General features: G+C 28.9%; 1 protein-coding gene across 1 annotated transcript in view; it reads left to right on the top strand.

Annotated features, from left to right (window-relative positions):
- Window positions 1-14,379: 14,379 nt before the first annotated feature.
- Window positions 14,380-21,733, top strand: part of LOC136079122 (uncharacterized) — a 146,052-nt gene continuing 138,698 nt past the window's right edge. The window contains exons 1-2 of the mRNA XM_065794839.1: window positions 14,380-14,407; window positions 15,351-15,407. Coding sequence (XP_065650911.1) covers window positions 14,380-14,407; window positions 15,351-15,407 — 85 coding nt within the window. The remainder of the gene's footprint in view (window positions 14,408-15,350; window positions 15,408-21,733) is intronic.

Genomic DNA, 21,733 nt, shown 5'->3' with positions numbered 1-21,733 from the left:
GTAAAAATATTGTAATTTTTTTTTATACATTGAATTTTGGTGAGGAGAGTTACGCTACAATAAGTTGTGATTTTTGTACTTTATTTTGAAATTTGTATTTTTCTAATAAAATAATACATGTTGATAATATTTTTGATAATTCTCCTTTATGCAGGTGTTTATAATAGCTTAAGTTACTGTTATAGTTTACAAGAAACGTATTTAATACTATTAAGATAATACTTTAAAAGTAATAGAGTAAATATTAACGTTAAATAACATAACTAAAAGTTTTAGTAATTTTTAAAGATAAATTTTGTTTGATTGTCGTAGCATGATCTTAAAGAAGTAAATGTAAAAACGCAAATTTTAGAACGTTTAACCAAGTATAACAATATTTAAACTGTTATAAAAAACAGTTATAATAGAATTGATAATTAAAACTTTGTTGTCATAAAACGTAATGTTTTAAAATTATGTTTAATATATAAAATAATATTTTACAGCGTAATATTTTCTCAAAAACAAGAACAATTAATTGGCTAAAAGTGTAAATCAAAACTAATTAGATCTCACGTTACATTTAGATTGCTGTAAAATAAAAAATAAAAATTAAATAATTTTGTTCAATACGACAAATTCTATTTTCAAAATTGTTAGTTTTATATACTTCAAAAATTTTTCTTATATTTTTATGAAAAATTAGTTAAAATATTCAGGGTTTTTTTTTTGTTTTTTTTAAAAAAAAATTATAATTTTTAAAAATAAATTGTCTAACAATTTGGTTTTTAGTTTACTCGTTTAATATTTGCTAAATATTATATTTACTTTTTAAACAATTTTTAAGACGATAACAACGCTGACACTATTACAAACATTAAAAAACGAACTGTTATAATGTTAGCAGCTTAAATTAAATTTTTTTCTCGTTTACACTTTCTTTTAAATATGAACCTATTGCTGTCGCTAAATCTATGTTAGAGTTTCCGTAAACCTTTTTTCTTTTTCACTGATAATGATGACAATTTGCGGACAAACATCTTACTTTATTGTGATACCATTCGTCCAAAGCAGCATCCACTTCAAATTTGTCAATCTAGGTATCATCTTCACTTTTCAAAAGTAGAAAATCCAAATGATTTTGTCCTAGACAGCTCCTCGTGTCATTTTTAACTTGGATTATACAGGAATACATTCGTTCTACCTTCACATTTGTAAATTGACAAACTAAGTTCAAATAATAAATAGTTCAAATATAGAATGTTAAAAAAAATAATGATTCGACATTTTTTGATTAAATTTGGTTAAAAAAGACAATATCCCAATACTTTGAGTAAAATTCTTTTTAATTGTAACCTATGATTTTAAACATATATGTATTTAGTATAATCCATTAATCCGCAGGTATTTTATATAAATCACGTCCTACACCATTAATCAAAAAATTAAAAAACAATCAACAACTCTTTATTGATTGTTTATTAGCACTGTTGCCAAAAGTACCATATTTTGCATTTAGTTAAAGCTACTAAAGTCACAACCAAATGTGATTTTTGGAATTGAATTTCTCTACTTACAACAATATTTGCACTAACTAAGTTGTACTGCTTAAGGACCTTGCCATTAACTTCGACATGAGAAAGAGTAACATTTTTATAACGATATTTAAAATTAATAGTATTTTATCTTAATAAAGTTTTCTATAAAGGATCACGACACTTTTTTCATCAAGTAAATTGTGTTAGAAATTTTAAAGAAGAATTTGCAGCTCGGTCATTGTTCATTTAAAATCATGAACTCTTCTTACCAAGGGAAATAAATATTGACATTGAGATATATTGGCAGATATATAGGCGCGGACGCATTTATCTACAGCTTTTAAAAATCTTTTCAACCATGTTTTTAGAGTCTGTTGTAGCCAATGACTCAATTTGCGTCATAAACACGCCATAATTTTATAAAACAGTTCTCATTGCTCTTTACTTTTGATAGATCCATCAAGCTCTGCAAGCTTTTTTGGTTTCAGAACGCTTTTACTCCAAGCTTAAGTTAATCCTTATACTTCACGGCAGCGCTTAGGTGACTTTTGATACAAAAAATAAGGTTGCTGTAGTTCATCAAATGTTTTGAAAGAAGTTAACTCTCAAATGTATTTTTTGAAGCTAATTAAAGTTAATGGTTAAAGTACAACTTTTAGCGAAGTAAAAACCATCCTTAGGTAATGCAACTATACGGGCATAAATTCCCAGGTTAGCGTTTGCTACATCAAGATTTACACCTAATAAATGTTTATAATATTGGTAACTTCAACTCTTGCGAAAGCATCCGTTATTCATTTTTCAATATATCAGCATTAGAATTCTCTGCTGTTTCTAGAGATAAAAACTCGACTTAGAGGCATCCGATATTTTAATAAAGAATATAAACTAATTCTGTTCATATACCGCTGAATCTGCGCTTCCTTAACTGAGAACGCAGTAAAATCTACTACTTTTTAAGTATTTAAACTAGTAAATCAAAAAAAAGTTCTTTTTTCAAATCCATGCTTTATGCAAGCAGAATTCTATTGGGCCTAGAAATTCTTTTAAAGCATGGAAAAAACAATAGGTTTTGAAATGAAAAAAACAATAGGCTTTAATGTCTTCGAAACTGCAAGTAATTTGCAAATCAATGATTTTTGTGACGTAATACGCAATTCATATCAAATAAATAAAATGTATGGGAAAATACAAATTAAATTTTTGTTAACTTAATTAACTTTTTTTGGTCAAATTTTTCCATTTGTATTGTCATCGAAAATAATTAAGTGTGCAAAATTTGAGCAAAATTGGTTGAGAAAAAAGCTTTCAAAAATTGATTTCAAATTTTGTGGCACACAAACATATATATATAGAAAGTAACTTTATATAAAGCAAGGAAAAAGCAAATTAATTTAACAAATTATCTTCAAAAGATATATATATATATATATATATATATATATATATATATATATATATATATATATATAAATGGAAATATATATATATATATATATATATATATATATATATATATATATATATATATATGTACATATATATATATATCTATATATATATATATATATATATATATATATATATATATATATATATATATATATATATATATATATATATATATATATATATATATATATATATATATATATATATATATATATATATATATATATATATTGCTTTGGTGCAATATTAAGATTTAAAGCCTTTTGAATAGTATTAGATTCAATATGTTGTAAATATGCTTCTGACAAGACAACCATTATGGATAGACCTATTGGACCAGAGTTTTTTAAAAAATATATTTTGTCTTCCCATAAAAAATAACACTTACTAATACAGAGATCAATAAGTTTATGAATGTCAACTAAAGATAATTTAGTTCGTTGAATAAGATCATCTCTATCTTTGTTTAGCATATCAATAATTGTAACAGTTGCTTTATCAAGTGGCACTGATGGGTATAAATTAATAACATCAAATGACACTTGAACTTCGTCATTAATAAACCATTCTTTTGCTGTTGATACAAACGAAAATGAATTTTTAACACGGCATTCATTTTTATTTAAAGTTGCTTGTATTATCTCAACAAGATGTTGCGAAAGTTTATGGGGTGGTGTGCCAATTGTCGAAACTATTATTCGTATTGGATAACCTTTTTCACTTTTATGTGCTTTAATACAACCATACAAACGGGGTGGAATTGCATCTGAGGAATATATTTTACCATATGTTTTTTTATCTAGTTTTATATCATTTTTTAATTTGCTAAGGGTACATTGAATAAGACTTAGGAACTTCTGAGTTGGATCAACTGTAGATATTGCGCAATTGCCAAGTTTTTCCTTTATTTTTTGTATTGCTGATTCTGAATTTAAAATGGCAAATCCATTACCTTTATCAAATGGATATAATTTTATGTTGGTTGAATTTTTTAGTTCATTGATAGCTAGACGTTGATTTTTAGAAATATTGCTATTGATTTTCACTCTTAAATATTTGGTTAATGTTTTGCTGACATTCTGACTTAAAAATTCTGCTCTTTCTACGTTCACATTTTTTTCTATATTTAAAGCGCATTCCTCCGTTGATGTTATAATATCAATAAATGGTATTTTATTTTGTGTTGGAATAAATTGTGGACCAAGAGATAATAAGTTTCCCTGTTCAATCCTCATTTAAGAAAGTATTTTTACTCAACGATTGCATTTAGCATGTTATAAAAAATATGTAATTTTCATTTGTTTATATTTAAAAATAAATTGGTTACGTTTATTATAGTTTTTAAACGGTTTTTTTAACGGTTTTATCAGTTTGATAATGGCTCTCACTATAAGAGCCGAAATATTACGTGAAAAAAGAAATAAATAGTATGATACCGTATATGATGTTTTAATGCTTATAAGATTATTACACATTTTGTTAAAGATGTCACTTAAATATTATATATATATATATATAAATGGTAATAAATGAAAATTTAAATAGTTAAGCAAAAAAATATGTTTTGCTTTTTAGCAAACCAAAGAAAAGCTAAGAGTTAAGAAAAAAAAAAAGATACTAAAAATAAAATAAAATTTGAGATATGTCACAATCAAGTAACTGTTTTTTTAAAATAATTTTGAATGCTTGAAGTGAAATTATAGTTCTGCTTTCAATTGGAAGGAATGAGTTTCACAAATATAGCCCTCAGTATTTTATTTAGAAATGAGATTGTTTTAGTTAGGTTTTTGGTACCTGATGGTTATGCAATGAATGCTTTGTTTGATATTTATGATTTTTAAAAGCAAAAAGGTCGTCAAAAATGTTTGGCAGCATACGATATTTTAATCTAAACATGAATAAAAGAATCCTGTAAATATTTAAATGATAAACATTAAGCACTCCAAGCTTTCTTAAAAGTGGATTGGCACTGGTGTATTTATTAGCATTTAATTCAAGGCGGCTTGCTTGTTTTTGTTTACTTAAGATACGCGTTAATTTTGATGGATAAGTGCTGGCCCACGTAATATTACAATAACTGATATAGCTATGGATAAATGAAAAGTAAGTTTTAAGCAATTTTTATCCAACATTGTCTTGTATATAATTTCAAAACTCTTTGAAATTTTTATTTGCTATTAAATTAATGTGGTTTTTCCAACTTATTAGTTCGTTAAGTAAAACGCCTAAGAATTTAATGCAGATGTCCGTTGTTAGTTTTTTTTATTAAAATAGTTAGGAGTTTTAGGGGCAAAGTTTCAGATTTGGAGGATTTAGAAAAAATAATATATTCGCTTTTAGTTTTGTTTAGAGATAGTTCATCAGCAGATACTTCAAGCTCATCCATTACACAGCCCTCTTCTTTCTAATATGATTTAAATTTTTTATTTCCGGGACTTATTTTATTTGCTAGGTTTTTACCGACGCTTATAATAAAATTATAAAAACTCTCTGCAATAACTTTTCGCTAATTAGTTACTGTTCTTTCATCTTCAGTGTATACATATTTTGAAGTATTACCATGATCTTGTTTATTTTTTCCTATCGCTTCCTTTTTTATATCCCAAGTTTTTTTGTTATTACCAATATTGTTTTGTAGTGACTTTTAGAAATAATTTTATTTAGCTTTTCTTTTCAGGTTTTTAAACAGGTTTTTGGAAATTTTTTATATTTTTTTGTTTTGATAAGTTTTATTTTTTAAGAATTTTTCCTATAGTCTTTGTTTCTTCTTTGTAGATTTAATGAGCCCTTTTGTAATCCAGGGACTTTGCAGGCTTCTAAGCTTAATTTTCCCGCGGTGCTCTGTGATAAGACCGTAAGGACTTCTGGGAGCACCTAAAATTACTACAAAAAAAAAAAAAAAAAAAAAAAAAAAAAAAAAATTATTTTCTTCATTAGAAACGCTTTATTGTAAGCATTAATGAACTTATTGTAAAAAAATCATAAGCTATATTAGCATCTTTGAAATCATTGAGTTGTTTGCAGATTACTTTGAATTAATATTTTCTAAACGCCTCAATAATAAATTCATCAATCTGCCTTTTTACTTCCCTTGGTACTTAGCTTTTTTTCCTTTTTTGAAAAAATCCGAAATGAAAATAATTTGAAAGTGGTCGCTTATATCGCTTTTTATGATTCTGCTTTGAGTGTTGCATGTTGTAGAGTTGTTAGTAAAAATATTATCACTGAGAGATTTGCTATGAAGAGTTACGCGAGTAGGTTTGTTAATTTTGTGAATGATATTGTACTGAAATTGAGTGTTTGAGAAACTTTTTAAATCGCTTTTAGTTTTAACATTAGGAAGATTTAGGTAATAGCCACTTGTGTTGTATATTTGTTTGTGTTTTATTTTTTTTAAGTAGCATTTTAAATGTTTTAAAAAAGATTTCTTATTTCCGCATGGCGGTCCATACAAAGCAGTTATTAAAACTTTTTTTTATTATTGTGGTTTAATAATTCGATGGTTAGAAACTCAAATTCCGCGTTTTGAATACTTAAAATTTCTATTTTCTAAAAATGGATTGAGTCATGAACAAAAAAGCATACATCAACACCAATGCCACTACCTCGAGTTTGGTGGATTGCCTTATAACCTGGAATTTGAAAATAATTATTTTCATTTCTGTACCATATTTCTATTAAGCATATTACGGTGAACTTAGAGTTTATATTTTTGACCATTGATTTAAAACTTTTAAAGTTTTTAATCATACTACGAATGTTTAAAGTTAGAGTTGAAAATAACATTTGTGACGCATTCATGAGGTTAGATACTTCCTAAATATCAAAATAGTTATAGTTGATTATGACGTCCTCAAAAAAGTTTACATCTGTATCATTATAATTATTCAAAAAAAGTGTGTTTTGTTTATTAAAAATTTCCAAAAGATTTGTTATGTTTGATATGTTAGCCATCTTCGTTATTATAATATTTAAAATTAAGATTAAAAATGATTAGATTTCTAACTATATCATTTTGAATTATTATAAACATTTTTAAAAATAATTAGTTTGTCATACCTGACAATTACATTTTCTCCATTTAATTTTCTTATTTTCGCTTCAGAAAACAACTTTCTATGTATTAGTGTTGTCTCTTGAAAGAAACCTTCAGGGTATATATTATATATTATATATATTATATATACGTATATATTCAGGCGTTTGAGTTTTCTTTCTTCTTTCCTGATTTCCTGAGAGAAATAGATCTGATGTTAATAAGAGCCTATTAAAAATGTCTCTCATATTCGATTCTCTAGAGCATTTTCTTGAATGATGTAATCTGAAGTTTTTAATGTCCTTATTGCGTGACTCTTGGGCATCTTTAGAAAGTTGTCCAATCGGTAAAAGGGCATACTTTACAATTTTTGCTCCATGGATCAGCAATTTATGTACAGATGTAGGCATGTAATACCACGGATATAAAGCAACAAATAAATGGACGGTATTTAAACAATAGTCTTTGAATTATTCATCATCTATATCAAACCCGCTCGAAATTACCTGCAAAATAACATGAAATCAGTGAATTAATTTTTCATCGACTCCTGTTATTTCAGCAGATATAGCAGCATTTTGAAAAAATCGGCGCGCTGTATTTCCATCGTTAGAGCTTCCATATCCTGGCTTTGGTCTATCAGCGATAAGCCTCAGTTTTATCCTAAATTGAGTCTGTATTTCTTCCTTACGTATTTTCACATTCTTTTTATCTTCCTCTAGACGAGCTTGCCACTTTTCAGATGTTAGCTTATACGACAGATGCAAACAGCACTCAAAAAAATGAATCCATGCATGCTATGGAGATATGCCAAATCTTAAGTTATCTGTCTTAGAGTCCATTTTTATAATGTTATTGATGTCATTAAATTCTTTAGAGGAAGCTTTGCACAGGAAGCAGCGTTGTGTAGAAGTGGTAACAGTTACTACATTACAGACTTTACAGTCTATCATCGAAAATGACATACAATAAGTTACTGAAATGGATTTTCCATTTTGTTCATTAGCATATGGTGCAAGACCCTTAATCTGCATTTCAATGTCCGTAACTTCTTTCAATGTTGACTGTATATCTTCATGTACAAACTGCAATCGTATTGGTCTGCAGAATCGCGGAGATGATGGTCTAGGATTTTTCCACACAATAGTTGCTTCACCCGTCTCGTGATTGTTGTGTATTAATTGTAAAGGTACAAGAGAAGTATAAAAAATGCTTTCATAAGATTTTCCAGTCTCAGTAAGTTTTTGTTTATAAACACTTTGACCGCTGCTTCCATCCCATCCCCATTTATAGTAAAGTACTAATTTTTGCAGAGTTTCTGGATTTAGAGTATCAATGACATCAGCCTGAAGTTGTATAATTCTAGATGTGGTATGATCAAGTAAAGCCTGTAGTTCAATCTGTGCGCACGACTCACTAACAGTTGTGTACACACCTGATGGATAACAACGTTTTTTGCTTTTTCTACTTCAAGATATGATGGGTATAATTTGCATTTATGTGCTCTAGCTACATTTCTTGATAGTTGATAAAAGTGCTTTGATTCTCCTTTCTCGATCATTAAAGAAAGTGCTTCATCTGGGGTTAAAGGTACTTCATTTTGTGAACTAACAGCAGATATATATTTTGAGGCTCATGTTGGGGTTGTTAATGTGACATCTTTAACAACTTGAGCAGCATTTACTTGACCAGAAGTCCTTAAACTCATTTGAGCAGCATATGCCAATTCTTCTGTAGAAAAAGTAGAACGTACTTCTTGAGTCTTTCGCCTCAGTAAAACTTTAAGATTATCATAAAACGGAATGAGAAGTAACTTTTAAAGCATATATTTAAAATAAAAAATTATTGCATTAAAATGTAATTAGTGCTATTAAATAATGTTAATTCATTAATTTCCATTACCATTAATGCGTAATGGAAATTAATGAATTAACATTATGTAATAATAACATAGTTTAATTTCGCACCACGCATTCCTCCATAAAAACTAGTCTCATTATTAAAATGACACTCAATGGGAGCCAGTTTTTTAAGATGTTATTTTTAACACTATACAGTTCCTTGTCAAAAGAAGGTGGATAACCGCGTTTAAATTTTTAAAACGATATTAGAAAATCGATTTCAGATAAAAATTTACAATTGTTTATGTTTACTCGTCGCGCAATTTAAATATGAAAAAAATTAAAATTAGCAATAACAGTGCATAACCATATATTCAATATGCCTTCAGAAAGTGATTCCATTTTGCCGAATTCCAATTGAAATAGTTTCTTTTTAGTTTAATAGCACTTTAAAACAGGCAAGAATTTTTCGAGATGTCCTCTTGTTACGTAACAAACGGAGGCTAAATGACAACTGACGCCCAGGCCACCCTAGAGCAGGTATATACCTGCCCTGTTCGGAATTTTGTTCTAGGACTATCTGTAAACAAGATCTGAACGTAAAAAGACGAAAATATAAAACTCAAAAATTTGACTTTTGGCCACGAAATATATATATATATATATATATATATATATATATATATATATATATGTATATATATATATATATATATATATATATATATATATATGTATATATATATATAAATATATATATATATATATATATATATATATATATATATATATATATATATATATATATATATATATATATATAAAAAGACAAACACTAAAATACAACATTTATAAATTTTCATAGTAAGCAATGTTGAAGATATAACAACTTCTGTTATGAAGGTATTTTTCAATAACAGTTATATTAGACGACATAAACTGTTCAGGGAACCCAAGCTCAGCTTATTATATATATAAAAAAAATATTATAAAAACCTAAAATGTTTTTTACGGATACGGGCAATGATTAAACAAGTCTCAAATTACGTGATTACAAACAGTTTAATTTAGGTTTTTTCAGAAAATTTACGCAATTTATAATTAATTTTTGAATTTTGAAATCGCTTTTTTTTTTACAAAAAGCCAACTATAAAATCTCATTCTAAGATCTATATTATTAAGAACACTAAAGATAAAAAAATGAACTTAATAGTTTTAAATTTTAAATTTACAAAAATTTTAAATTTAAATTTTTTTTTATTTTTTTTACTGTTTTGAATGACTTTATAAAGTTCAAAAGTTATGTACTTTTGTTAATCCAACTTTTGAAATGTTATTTGAACTTTTGAAACAGTATTAGTTGCTATTGTAAAAACCATGCAATTGATGGGTTTCTTACAAACTTGGTAAAATAATGCAATAAGAAAATGTTTAAGTATAAAAAATTATAAACGATAAATAAAAAAGTTTAATTATTAACTGAAGTCATATTATAAATATAACTTTTGCTTATGATCTATGAATTTTTGAAAATAAAAATCTAATGACTCTAAATTAAGAACATTAGAAAAGATAACGTTATTTGCCATCAACCTTTACGTACGTAATCCTATTACGTACTCTCATATTTTTATCCAGTTACCAATGTAAAGAACATTTAAAATATGATTTTTCATCTTCAGCTGGTTGTCATCTGTTCACAACAGATAGTACTTACCTAAATTTGCCACCAAAAAAGTTTGCTGTTGTCTTTTCACAACAGGAAGTATATGTCTAAAGGTTAAAAAAAAGAATTAATATTAATCAAAAAAATATATAATTAAGTTAAAAAACAAATGTTTAGTTAAATTATAGTTTTGAGTTGTATAGGACCTAATTTTTGTGAAATCGAGTTAAAAGTTTTTTGATCTAAAACCAATTAATTTGACATTACCTAAACATTTGGTGCTAGAGTTTTTGCATATAGCCAGTTACACGCTAGAAGATTCTTTTTTAGCCTATTACAATTGTTATAACAATTTTAACTCTGCGCATCAAACTATTAATTATAAAAAACGTATATAGAAAAGCCTAGAAACAAGTATAGAAAAGCCTAGAAACGAGTATAGAAAAGCCTACAAATTTCTTTAAAAAGTTGACGTTAAAAGATAACTGGATTATGAACTATTTTTGTACTTCTTATAGCAGTATAAACCGGTAATCTCTTATCATTAGTTTGTAATTGTATTATCATTTTACTTTTTGATAGTTAATTTCATTATTGTAAATTGTTAATTTAATAGTTAACTAAATAAGGTTTATTCTGATTAAATTTGTAAGAGAATGCAATTTGTTATAACTCAAAATTACAAATGTTTAGTTTGTTATGTGGAGTACAATAAAACAAATCCAGAATACATTAAAACAAATACATAATATATTATAAACATATCATGCTTAAACTTTTTATTCAAGCTTGCATTTATTTTTGCTTGCATTTTTTAAATAAACATAAGGGGTCTGAAAAAATAAATAAACATAAGGGGTCTGAAATAAAAAATTTAAGATTTTCAAATGATAAAGTTATTTAGTAACGAATTTTTATTTAAATAAAAAACAATTCATAGCACAGACTTTAAAAATATGAAAAGAGAAATAAAGAGGATTTGAGATAATGTTTAGAACAATGGGCTATTTTGATTTTTCCAGCAATAGAAAAAAATTGGTGTCAGGGAAATAAAAAAGTTGATTATAAAAAGACATAAAAATCAAAAAATCAAGTACTTATGGGTTTAATAGTTTATTAGATACAAGGTGTCTGGACCCGTAAAATACTGTTCTTAATAAATCCACATGATTTCTTAACGAAACACCACTTAGTTAAATTATTATTGGACCTGGTTTGTTGTATCTTTAGATTTTAGTCTTCTTGCATAAACTGGTGAAACACTGCTTTTGCCAATTACATTAAAAATCTCTTTGATTTTTTGCTATCATCTGCTTTTTTATCTGTTAAAAATTCCATTTTGTATTTATTTATGGAATACCATTCAGGTATTCCATAAATAATTACGTTCTTTTTTCTTCTTTCCCTTTCATTTAACTCACTTATAGTTGCATTTGCTACAGCAAGCTGGTCAGCTGATTTTTTAGCATTTTTAGCACCTTCTTTTATTACTTGAACCCAATTGCTGCTGATGTTTGAAGGATTTACTACTTTTTTTGCTGATTCTAAATCTACTTAGAGTTTTGCTAATTCTTTGCTCTTCTCATTTTCGTTGTGCTTGTGTCGATTTAATCGATCAGCAAGGGTCATGAGAAACTTTGATATATTCCCACACCACTCATGTAGCTGTTTACTTGATTCACTAGCTCTGCCATCAAGTTTTGGCCAGTTTTTCTCTTGTAGAAATTCTGTCATCATTTTGATAAATCAAAAACATTTCTTTAAACAAGTTTTTCATAGGAGGGCTACTACCCTACAACAGTGGATTACCTCCAGGTCGTGAAATATTTAAGTTTATTAGTTAGCTTATTAACGCAAATACTTATTATACAGGGACTAAAATGTTTCAGTATGTGTTTTTTTCCGTCAAATATATATATATATATATATATATATATATATATATATATATATATATATATATATATATATATATATATATATATATATATATATACATATATAAATATATATAATATATATATATATATATACAATATATATACAGTATGCGACAAAAGTGTTTACATGTTTTTGAAAAATATTCTTTTTTAAAATAAATGACTGAAATACATGTTTATATATCAATGTATATATACCAAAATAAAGGTAATTCATTGTAGTTTCATGTTTTGAGCCTGAATTTAAATGAATGAGAAGTGTTTATAGCAAATTATTTATTGAAACAAAATGTCAGATGTAAACAGTTTTGTCGCGATTTATGCTATTATTAATTTTAATGCGAAATTAATACTTTGTGTAGCCTCCACGACTTCTAATGACTGCTGAAATTCTCGCAGGCATGCTACCAATCAACTTCTTGCATTCTTCAACAGTTATCGAACTCCAAACATACTCAACTCGTTCCCATAATTCTTGTCAACTGGCTGCTCTTGTTTCATAATTATAAACTCGGTTCTTCACAATAGACCAAAGATTCTCGATCGGGTTAAGATCGGGACTTTGCGCAGGCCACTCTAGAATCTTAAATTTCTTCGAATTTAGGAATTCTAATGTGATTTTTGCCTCGTGCTTTGGATCATTGTCTTGCATAAAAAGTGTCGAACGAATTTGCTTTCGCCATCCTCGTAAACTAGGCAAATAGCCATTGTTTAAAATGTCAATATAATGTTTCGCGTCCATTATTCCATCAATTTTTACGATTTTACCAACACCAGACGAAGAGAAACATCCCCAAAACAACAACTTTCCGCCGCCGTATTTTACTGTTGGAATAAAGTCACGATCAGAATTTCCTTCTCCAGCTTTTTTCCATACATATCGAATGCCATCAGAGCCAATCAAGTTAATCTTGCTTTCGTCTGTCCAAATCACCTTACTCCACCCAAAATCCAATCGTTGTTTACGATGTTTCGGTGTTAGTAGTGGTTTCTTGATCTTCTTTTTTGCCTTGAATCCAATTTTCTTGAGTTCTCTCGGCACTGTTCGAGTACTTATCACTGTACCTTGAGCATTATTTAATTGTTTCTTTACATCGTGTGCTGATTTTGCTTTATTTGTCATGATTAATCTAGAAATTGTTCTTTGATCTCGAGTAGTGAAAATTTTCTTGCGTCCATTTTTGTTGCATTTCTCCTCTATATCGTTTCGCTTCTTAACTTTATAGACTAAACAATAAGATATATTAAGTTCTCGTCCTATCTCACGAAGAGACAATCCTGATTTAAGCTTCTGAACAGCTAAATTTTCAATTTCTTTCGACACTTTCTTCATTCTTTCAATTATAATTTTTCTGTTGTTTACATTACGAATTTTAAGTTTAAATAAACCGTTTATTACTAATTGAGATATGTTAATATCTCAATTAGTATAGATAATTGAGCCACAAAGTATTAATTTCGCATTAAAATTAATAAAAGCATAAATCGCGACAAAACTGTTTACATCTGACATTTTGTTTCAATTATTAATTTGCTATAAACACTTCTCATTCATTTAATATCTATATATCTATCTATCTATATATATATATATATATATAGATATATATATATATATATATATATATATATATATAGTATATATATATATATATATATATATATATATATATATATGTATATATATATATATATATATATATATATATAAATATATATAAATATATATATATATATTTGTATATATATATATATATATATATATATGTAAATTATGTTAGTGTATTTTACAAATAGAGTGCTCAATGTTCTTAAAGAACAGAGCAATAATTAATTAGTAAAAAACACTTATCTAACTTTTATCTTCTACTCGGAGTTTCACCATCGCTGGATCATCAGGAAGAGTTCTCTTCCTGATGATCCAGCGATGGTGAAACTCCGAGTAGAAGATAAAAGTTAGATAAGTGTTTTTTACTAATTATATATATATATATATATATATAATCTTATAAGATTTAAGGTCGTCGAAGCTTATAATTTGAGACCACAGTAAAAAAAATTATGCAAAATTATTTTCTTTCATAACCCTAGAAGACCTTTTCTTGTGTTCTAAAACGGCATAGTTATATTTTCTATTTTTCAGGTTTTGAAAGATTTTTGTCCGAGAGTCTTCTTAAGAAACAAGTTATATAAGAATAATTGGTTTTATAGTAAAAAAAAAAAAAGAATTGAATTTTGTTAGTTAAAATGAAGGTTACCTAACATTTAAAATGTCATTTAAAATTTGTGCGGCCGTGGCACAGTGGTTAGAGCGCTTGCTATATAAGCAAGAGATCCAGGTTCGAAACGAGCTTTGGAAATATTTTTGCGTTACGGTAAGGAAGGAGGCGTGAACTTCCTTGTTAAATGCACTTCCGCGGTGCTTTTTGACAAGACCGTTAGGCCTTCTTGGGGCACCTAAATAACAATATTTGTACCCAGGCAGTAACCAATGGTCAGGCACCAGGGAACATGTGTGCACGTCGACTACTTTTAAAACAACAAACTAATTTTTGTTAACGATTTAAGTAGATTAGTAATTGCTTTGAAACAAAGTAAAATATTTTTAGATATGTAAAATATTGTTTGTTATGATGTAACCCAGTCGGCACAGTACGTTTTTAAAACGTTCTTTGGACGTTTTTATTAGGTTTTAACCTTATAAAAACGTCTAAAAAACGTTTAAAAAACGTACCGTGCCCACTGGGAATAACTGTTGTGCCGTTTTTGTTTAAATTTTTAATATACGATAGTTTGATATTTATATGTTAATATTTTAAAAGATTCTGCATCTTAACATATCTTTTTAGTTTCCTTTTTATAACACCATTTCTCAAATAATCCCTTTTATTTGTTAAGACCTCAAAGTATGTCCAAATAATTTGACTTCGAATCAACTTAGAAATGGATGCAATGGTATGAGTTTTTTTTATTTTTTATTACTTTTTTTCCACCTAATTAATTTTGTTGTTTAATGATTTTCGTAAAGTCTTAAACTTTTTTTTAATTTTATAAATAAATTTTTTACTTTAAATTCGTAAAAGATGCCTCGTTTTTTATTGCAGTTTGTGATATATTTATACTTTTATTATCACATTTCTATTAATAAATTTTTATCAGCATCTAAATTTCATGGATAATTTTATTATTAACTTAACTCCAGCTCTTTTAATTTGTAAGTTTGAGGAATTTGTAAATGAAAAGTATTTCTTAAGAAAAAGTTGATCAAACTCTTTTAAACAGCCAGAAAATTAAATAAGTATACAAAATGTTCAATATCGTATCGAGGACCTAAGCTATGAAATTCTTTTTAAAAAACTAATATAAATATGGTAAAATCATTAAACTCATTTAAGTTTCAAGCAAAAAAACATTTTTAAATTTGCGGAATAATAACACTGGGCAACAAAAAATATTTTTTTTTTGTATCAACTGCAATTTTGTTCAAGTTATACTCATTTTGGACAGAGAAAAAAAAATTAACAAAGAAAATTTTTTATTAGCTCTAGTTTCTAAGATATACAATTACAATAAAGTTTTGTTTCAGTTAATTTGCAACAAAATAATATAACATTTACATATTCTAATAACATTTAAAGTACATTTGGTTTTTATTTATTACAGATATATTCTGACAGTTTTAAACAAAAAAATCATTTTTATCAATTTAATAGGTTTAAAGATGATTATGGGGTATCGTCACGAGATCATAACCTTTTTGCTTTTCTTTTGTAGACCAGTTCTGGAGCATCCTTACACACAGACCAACAGTAATATGCAAGCATAGCCTCATTCCATCGACCCTGATATCTTTGTTCCATTACAGAAATAACTTGGTGAAACCTTTCCTCACGTTTATCACTAACAGAAACTCCACAATTAGAAAGGTGAGGGGGGAGGAGGGAGGGAAGGGAGGGGCAGAAGTATAGGTGTGAGTGGAGGAAATGAATCTTAAGGTACATGTTATATCCAAGTTAATAGTGTTTTTGCAGAAATACTGATACGAATTGAATGTAGTTACAATCTCTTTTGTTGCTTAAAAATCCACAAATCACTCTTTTAAGACCTTTCCAAATTTTCCTTTTCTGGCCCCTTCAAAACTTTGTCAAATGCAGGATCCTTCATAAGGTGACGTATTTGTGACCCAACAAAAATACCCTCTTTAACTTTTGCATCACTTAATTTTAAAAATTTGTTTTTAAATACCTAAAAGTTTCTCCTTTTTTGTTCATATTTTAGACAAAATTTTTCATTAAACCCATCTTAATATCTAATGGTGGAAGAAGAACATCTTTTGGATTCACAAGTGGTTCAGTAATAACATTTCTTCTTCTGTGTTGATATTTCTTGCAGGCCAGCCTTCTTTTATATAATGTAAACATCTGTCACACAAAAATGCAAAAAAAGCAGCAGGATTTAGTATATCCTAATTGCATTCCTAAAAGTACTTTTAGATCACCACAAATTGACTTTTAGATCACCACAAATTTTTCATTTGTGTTCATTGTAATTAATTGAGTTGAAGAAAACTTTTATGCGTATATAAGCCTCTTTCATTTGAACTGCATGGCCTATAGAAACAGAAGAAAGACGGTTTCCATTGTGCAGTAATACAGCTTTCAAGCTTAGCTTAGTCTATGAATAATTTCCATTCAATTGGATCATAGTTCAAATTTAGACAATGCATTAATCCAAAAACATTAATGCAAACAACAAGATTTGTTATATTTCTTGACAGATCCAAAGAAAAGCTCAATTTTAGTAAAGCTTTTATTTTCAATTCGAGAATACCAATACAAATAATATCACAAACTTAATATTTATAGTACAATAGAAAGTTTCTAGAAAGATATAAAATATTCTGGAAAGTTATTATATATCTAGATGGTTCTATGGAAGATTCTTGAATGTTCTGTTGTATCTAAAAAGTTCTAGAATGGACGATAATATCTCCTCGCCAGCTTGGGTTTACGGAGAGCAAGCTTTTTGATTAATCTTTGATTTGTATCCACTAGATCGTCTTGCTTTGATTTATTTTTTATCTGGACCAGTAGGTTCACATGATAATAAAGCGGGCGGCATTATTATCGATTCTTCTATTTTTTTTGAGTCATAGCGATGCCTGAGTTGTTCAATATGATGATGGCAGACTAGACCATCAGGCTCTGTTTTCACTATGACAGATTGAGGACCGCATACTTCAGTGACAATAGCCGTAATCCATTTTGAGTTGTAATCATTATTTGAGCTAAAGTATCTGGCATAAACCAAGTCTCCAACTGAAAACTTTACAACTTTGGAAGAGTCCATAGATTGCTTTGATTGTTGTAAATGAACAGGGGATGAAAAAAGTAGATCGCTATGCGCCCGAATTTGTCTGCCATTGAGTAATTTACTAGGGGACAATCCATTTGCTAAAGGAGTTCGGCGATAGACCATGAGAAATTCTTGAAAGCATTCCTCGGAGGTAGGTTTGATTTCTTCATGGCTTTTTGAAAAGTTTGAACTAGTCGTTCGGCAATACCTTTTGTTGCGGGGTGATATCAAGCGCCTTTGAGCAGGACAATACCTCGACTATTACACCATTCTAGAAATTCCTGAGAAGCGAATGAGGAATAACTATTGGTAACCAGAGCATGTGGATAACCAAAGAGTGCAAAATCTTCTTCCAGTAAATCAATTGTAGATTTGGCGCTGATAGAAGACGTAGGATGAATACATAGATAATTAGATAGAGCATCAATCATGAAAAGCCAATTAGTACCCATGAAATCGATTGCATGATCAAAATGTAAACAACTCTAAGGGCGTTCTGGTAGCATCCATGGATGGACTGCCGGTTTCAATGGAAGGTTCTGATTTTCCGCACAGGTAGTACACTGGTGTGCTAGATTAGTGATAGCTGAATCAATGCCTGGCTAATATACGGCAGATCGTGCAAGTTGTTTCATTCGTTGAATGAAACAACTTGCACGATCTAGGTGCAAGTTGATCGAAATGATCTAGGTGCAGTATCTTCAAGACTTGATCTTGAAGGGCTTTGGGGACGACAACACGTGGACCATAGAACAAGCATTTGCCTGAAACTGAGAGAGCTTTGGAAAGTTTTTGGAATTCCCGTATCTTGTCATTATTGTTGGATTCGATCCAACCATATCGAACATTGCGAATAACTGCAGTGATGACAGGATCTTTGCTCGACTCGCGGACCAGGATATCCGGATCATGCATATTTATTTGACGGCTAACGGTTTTCACCGCACAAATCATTAAATTTTCTTCACTACTTTCCTCCCCATCAAAATTTCAATCATGGTCAACCGGTAATCGACTGACCGCGTCAGCGTTGCCGTGTTCAGCTGTCTTACGAAACTCGATTTCTTAATTATATTGGCAGAGAATTAGAGCCCATCGAGCCAGTCTATTTGCTGCCATAGCTGGAGTAGCCTTTGTTCGACCAAACAGAGCTAGTAGTGGTTTATGATCAGTGACGATGATAAAACGACGACCATAAAGAAATTGATGAAACTTTTTTAAACCAAAAATTATTTATTTTTGGTTTAAAAAAGTTTCATTAATTATTGCTAATGCTTCTTTGTGAATTTGACTGTAGCGACGTTGACAATCTGTCAAAATCTTCAATGCATTTGCAATTGGACGTTCAGAGCCATCTGCCAATCGATGAAATAATATAGTACCAATACCAACTTCTGAAGCGTCTGTTGCCATTCCTAACGGTTTCGAAGGATCAAAGTAAGTCACAACCGAATCCGATTATAACAACTGTTTCACAGTTTCAAAAGCTGACTGAGTCGTCTCTGAGAAACTGGACCCAAAGGAATTTTGATTATAAGCGTCAGCCAGGTCAATTTTTGTGTATCTATAACCGCCACGCAGTTTACGCAACAGGTCTTCTGGCAAAGGCATTGGGTAGCAATGAGGTTCTAGCTGAGTATTAATGGAGACTGAGTAGTTGCCACAAATTCGAATCTTTCGTCTTGTTTGTCCTGGAAGCGCGTTCTTTTGTATAGGAACCACAGGTGTACCTTTGTCGTTGAATTGAGTACGTTTCCAAACACCATTATTGATACCAGCTTCGTAAGCGTCAACCAGATCTTCTTGAATAGCGAAAGGTAAACGTCTTGGATGACAGAAAATAGGCTTGTAGTCAGGCTTGAATTTTATTTTAAGTTTAAAGCCTTTTAAACAACCCAATTCTGGTTTAAACAGGTCTGAAAACTCAGAACATAGGACTCTGCACCTTTGTTGGAGATCTGTGTCAGGTTTGAGATGCTCAAAGACCTTAGCAACAATACTCTTGGATGATTTCTTAATCTTTTCATCAACTGAAAGATCAAGTAGCCAAATGCCCGATCGGCAAATAAGATTTAGTCCCGTAACAGAAGTTACGTGGAACCCAATTTAGCAACAGGTTGTTGGAGTTTTAACTAATAATTCAACTTTCCCTAGTATCAGAAGTTGATGTTTGCTTGCTGACTCGAATTGTAAATCTGATGATTGAAGATGTGGTTTACCCAAACTTTGCCATAATTGATTTGGTTGACTTGGTGAAGTGCTTTAGTCTATCCATAAATAAGTATAGGCTTGACCGTCTTTTGGGTTTTAGCCTTTTTTCTTGAAACAAACTGATTCAATGTGACCATTTTTACCATAAAAATTACATTCGGCGTCCTTGAAACCGCAACTTTTGCGTTCATGGGTCGATTTGCCACAACTTCTACAAGCGATTGACTCAGTCTGAGACTTGTTTTGTTGAGGAGTTGAGGATTTGGATTCCAATTGATGTTGCCCCAACTTATTGATTGGGAGAGACATCGGAGACTTTGAGGGACCAACGGCAGTTTCCTTGGCTACCTTAGTGGCCTCCTCGGTTTCGGTTGCTATTTCTACGGCCTTGGCGAGAGTTAGATCTTCGTTTTTGCACTTGAAAAGAGCTTTGAGCCCTGCTTCATTTTTAATAGAGCAGATAAAATATGTTCGAAGAGCTTCATCTAGTGGATTTGTGATGTTAGCAAAGTCGCATGTTGCAGCCAATTGTCGAAATCGAGCAACCAGTTGTGGAATAGATTGACCTTGATTTCGACCAATGCTTTACCAAAATTTGTATCTTTCACAAACAAGGAATTTGGTTGGATTGTATTATTCTTTCATGAATTGAGCAATTTGATCATACGCAGATGTTTGACTGTCAAAGGAGTTTCTTGTTGGCTTGCAAGATTGCATAACTCTTTGTAGATAACTGGGGTTTGACAAATGAGAAAATAAGCAGCTTTATTATTTCTTGTTATACCCCAAGCTTTAGCGATATTTTTCCGGATTATTTATTTCGCGATCACTTAATTCAACCCTTGCCTGGAAAAAATTTTTTTGTTTTTGTTTCGTAAAATAGAGCTAATATATCATTTTTAATGTCATTTTCGAATTCAGCAGAAATACATAAGATTAAACTAATTTTGGTTCCAATACAAAATCACTGTTGGGCAGTGTAATTTCAAAAAAACTTTTTAAAATTGTTGAAATGAATTTTACTTATTATTCGTAGTAGTTATTAATGATATATTTGTCTTTTTATGTATTAATTATTAAATCTCTTTGCATATATTTTTACTTATTTCTAAATCTTTGAATGCCTAAATTTGTATTATAGTTAATGCAATTTTACAATTGCAATATCTTTGCAATTGTAAAAATAAATTGCTTTGTTATTTTATCTTCAGTTTGTTTTATATTTTTTATTTTATTACTATTATATTTTTAATGGATTTTATAGCTCTTTTTGAGAATATTTTATGATATTAAGGAGCTCTATGAATAGATTGAGGTGACGTTGCATCATCCATATCTTCTTTGAGTCCTCATCTGTTTTTTAAATATTTTATTTACTGATACTTACGATGTAAAGCTCATCTTTAATTTATAATAACAGCGAAATATAAAATGAAACTAAAAAAAAATTAAATTAAAAACTAGATTAGGTTTACTAGTTATATAACCGTAACTAGTCAATATAATCTATTGAAATAAATTTAATTTGGCTGCTTTATCTTTAAATATTATTATTTGAGGATTTTTTAATTTTATTATTAATACTTTGATTTGCAATTTCTGATATTTGAAATACAATTGTATTTACATTTATATTTACCCAAATTATTTGGAATATACTGAAAAATTTTTTTAATCGACCTTTTTGTTGCTTGATTTCTCAATTTTAAATGCTC

This window comes from Hydra vulgaris, chromosome 04 (assembly GCF_038396675.1).
Source record: "Hydra vulgaris chromosome 04, alternate assembly HydraT2T_AEP".
NCBI lineage: Eukaryota > Metazoa > Cnidaria > Hydrozoa > Anthoathecata > Hydridae > Hydra > Hydra vulgaris.
The sequence above is the reverse complement of the archived record's forward strand: the minus strand, read 5'-3'. Positions and strand labels throughout refer to the sequence as shown.